A 3,451-nucleotide genomic window follows, 5' to 3' on the forward strand; every position below is an offset into this window, starting at 1 on the left:
GGTTAAAAACACAAGCACATATTTTCAATCAGAATTCTGCATTGATTTGAAGTGCCTTATACAAAAATGTAAAAACATCTGTTTCTTCTTCGATCTTTTTTGCTGTTGGTTTGCCTGCGCCATGCCCAGTTTTACTATAAACTCTCAACAGAATTGGATTCTTTTGAAATTCATTATTTTTCACTTTGTATTGTAGTTCAGCGGTGAATTTCAACGAATGCAATGGACTAACTCGGTTATCATGATCACCCGTCTGAATCAATGTCGATGGATATTTATTTGCGGTGCTATTTGGTGCATGAATATTATGTAGCGGCGAGTATTTGTAAAGGTTTTCAAAATGTATCTTTTCATCGGGATTGCCAAACTCAGAGATCCATGCATGACCAATTGTAAATTTGTGGAAACGCAGCATATCAAGCACACCGACTTGAGCTACAGCGGCGCCAAATAAGTCTGGTCGTTGATTGATACAGGCTCCAACAAGTAATCCACCGTTTGAAGCTCCTTTAATCCCAATCTTTTCATGTACTGTATATTTGTGCTCAACTAAGTACTTAGCGGCAGCTTGAAAATCGTCAAAAACATTCTGTTTGTTGAGCAATCGTCCAGCTTCGTGCCAGTTTCGGCCATATTCACCGCCACCACGGATATTTGGAATAGCCAAAATACCATCGAATTCATGGACAAAGAAAAAGTAAGGTAAATGGAACACTGGCAATAGACGAGAATTGAGTCCTCCGTAACCATAAAGTAATGCCGGTTTATGCTGTTTGGATTCGGTTTTCTTTTGTACAATGAACATAGGAATCTTTGTGCCGTCGAGGCTTGGATAAAATACTTGTTCTACTTTATAATTATTTCTATCAAAATCGGGTACATTCAATTTAATTTCACTCAAAATAGTTGGCTCTGTGTGGGGCGTAGCAAAATCATAACGATAAATTATGCCATGTGTCAAAAATGAAACAAGTTGATAGAAAATCTCGGACGATTTATGATTACCCTCGAATCCGATTACGGTTCCGATTTCAAGTGGAAACATCCGAATCAATTTACCGGTTTTAAGAGAATTTACTTGTAATATACTCTAAGAAATAAAAATAGAAAAAATGGTGTAGATAAAACTTATGCGATAATATATCATTCCGAGCTACCTTTACGTCGTGAAGATATGATATCACAATTTTATCGTTATCTACGCAATGCGCCCACCTCAATACATCTTTAGAATCTTCCTGGAGAATTATAATCAAATATAAACTCGTTTTAATTTTATTGAATCTTGATCTTCAAAGTCTCACCTCAATCAGAGTTGTCCAATTTTCCTCAGCATAGTTATCAAAATCGATGACAACAAGTCGATAATTTGGGGCTTTCTTATTCGTGCGAAATACTACTTTTGATCCCATATTTGCTACATACTAAAATCAATATCAGTGTTTTAAATAAAATTTATAAAAAAATGCTGTTCCTGTGTGTCTTACATCATATGAAGCATCAAATTCTGTAACAATTTGGGTAAGTGGAATTTTTCCCGTAATCGGACCGTTGCTCTCCAAATCAGCAAAGTATAAGAGTTGATTCTCACCGACCTCAGCCATTAAAATCAAATATTTGCCACAATCACTCATTTCAGTCGATCTGTAGTTTTTTTTAAACAAAAATTCCATTTAAAAAATTGAATTTTTTTGTTATTCAGTTAAAACTCCAATAACTTACATCATCCACAGTGGATTTTCTGGAAATTCAGCAACGAGAACGTCTTTTTCTTGTGATTCGCCAAAACGGTGATAATATAATTTTTGATTTTTGTTCGATTCAGTTTCGGAACCATCACCCTCTTGGTCGTAACGCTGTTAAAATTAAAATTTAACTTATTTTATAAAATTTAATTCAAAAATATACCTACACAGTAGAAAAGCCCTTTATTATCATGTGTCCATGTCATTGAAGTGAATTTAATATTCTGCAATAGATCGGGATAATCTTTTCCACTTTCAACATCACGAATTTTGATTGTCACCCAATCTGAACCAGATTTAGTCAGACCGTATGCAAAAAGTTTTCCATCCTCGGAAAATGATCTGCCATGCAACGAAATCGTTCCGTCCGACGAAAGTGTATTTGGATCAAAGAATACAGTTGGTTCATCAGTTAATGAGGATTGCTTATACCAAACACTGCAATGTAAATTAAGAATTATTATCCTTGGTCAATCCATGGAATGTAGTATTTTCGTACGGTTGATTTTGAAGACCCGAATTTCTGAGAACGAAATAGTATTTTCCATGACGTTCTGGTGTCGACCATTTGTCATAGTTCCACATATCTGTTAACTTTTTATTGATTTTCTGCCATTTACCGTCATTCTCCAAGAATGACTGTGTTATTTTATTTTCAGCGTCGATAAATTGTTTTGTCTCATCTGAATCTGGTTCTTCTAGCCATCGATATGGGTCGGTCACTTTCGTTCCATGCAAAACATCGACGACACTTTCATTTCGACGAACTGCTGGGTATGTATATTTTTGATCGCGGATTATATTAGCCGTAACCGATTTTGCTGAAATTGAGTATACTTTTACAAAAAATGAACAATGACAAATTAGTAATAGTAGTACCAAACAAGATTGCGATCAAGCACTTTGCTAACAAGGTGACGAAATACATTTTTGTACTAAATATTTATCACTGCAACCCCGTCCGTAGATCAACTAAATCGCTAGATTGAAAGCGACTATTTATATAGTAATATTATCATCAAATGTTGAAAAAAATTGATAAATTTTCACAATCCAATTCAAAGTCAAAAACTCTTCAATGGCGACTATCACCAAATTATGTCATTTTTAATGTTTTATTTATACTCTTCAAACCGATAAATCGGCAGTGATAAATATTAAATTAAAATAACCCGTGACTATGTAAAATCCATTGTTCTTGCACGCGCAATGTACATGTTAACCATAAATTTTAATGTGAAATCGATTGAAAAAACAACGTAAAACTTTTTATTCTTACATTTAAAATATCGACACGTGTAGTACTATTCTGGCAGAAACTAAACTCAAGTGAGGAGGAAATTGTTCTTAACAAAAAAAAAAAGAAATTTTTGATAGAAATTGCAATTTGACCAAAAAATCCCCCTCGCTTGGACTCTACCGCCTTAATAAAGCACATCAGCGATTAATCTACGATTATAGCTTACCTTTAGTCTTTCGAAGATAAAAACTACAAATAACTAAATTAAGAAAAAAATCTATATTTCAAATCATATCTATTGAATCATCCCCCGTTAGCAATTGTAAAAAATATGACTTTTCTGTAAAACGTTGCCAGCGCCATCTGAGACGCATGTGACAGCTGATATTCCAAAGTCATTTCAATACAAAATGCGTAACCAAATCGACGAACGCACAGAAAAATTATTTTTATGTTGCTTCTGTGG

At 34.3% G+C, this 3,451-nt stretch overlaps 1 protein-coding gene across 1 annotated transcript; it reads right to left on the reverse strand.

Annotated features, from left to right (window-relative positions):
* Window positions 1-6: 6 nt before the first annotated feature.
* LOC116351765 (prolyl endopeptidase-like) lies at window positions 7-2,736 on the reverse strand. Its single transcript, XM_031783903.1, has 8 exons — window positions 2,625-2,736; window positions 2,245-2,566; window positions 1,913-2,183; window positions 1,723-1,856; window positions 1,488-1,644; window positions 1,305-1,424; window positions 1,158-1,238; window positions 7-1,090 (listed from the first exon to the last, which is right to left on the reverse strand). The coding sequence occupies exons 1-8, from the start codon at window positions 2,671-2,673 to the stop codon at window positions 29-31; spliced, it is 2,196 nt and encodes a 731-aa protein (XP_031639763.1). The 5' UTR covers window positions 2,674-2,736; the 3' UTR covers window positions 7-28.
* Window positions 2,737-3,451: the final 715 nt, after the last annotated feature.

Source organism: Contarinia nasturtii, unplaced genomic scaffold (genome assembly GCF_009176525.2).
Source record: "Contarinia nasturtii isolate CC-2019 unplaced genomic scaffold, AAFC_CNas_1.1 Cnas_scaffold_6237, whole genome shotgun sequence".
NCBI lineage: Eukaryota > Metazoa > Arthropoda > Insecta > Diptera > Cecidomyiidae > Contarinia > Contarinia nasturtii.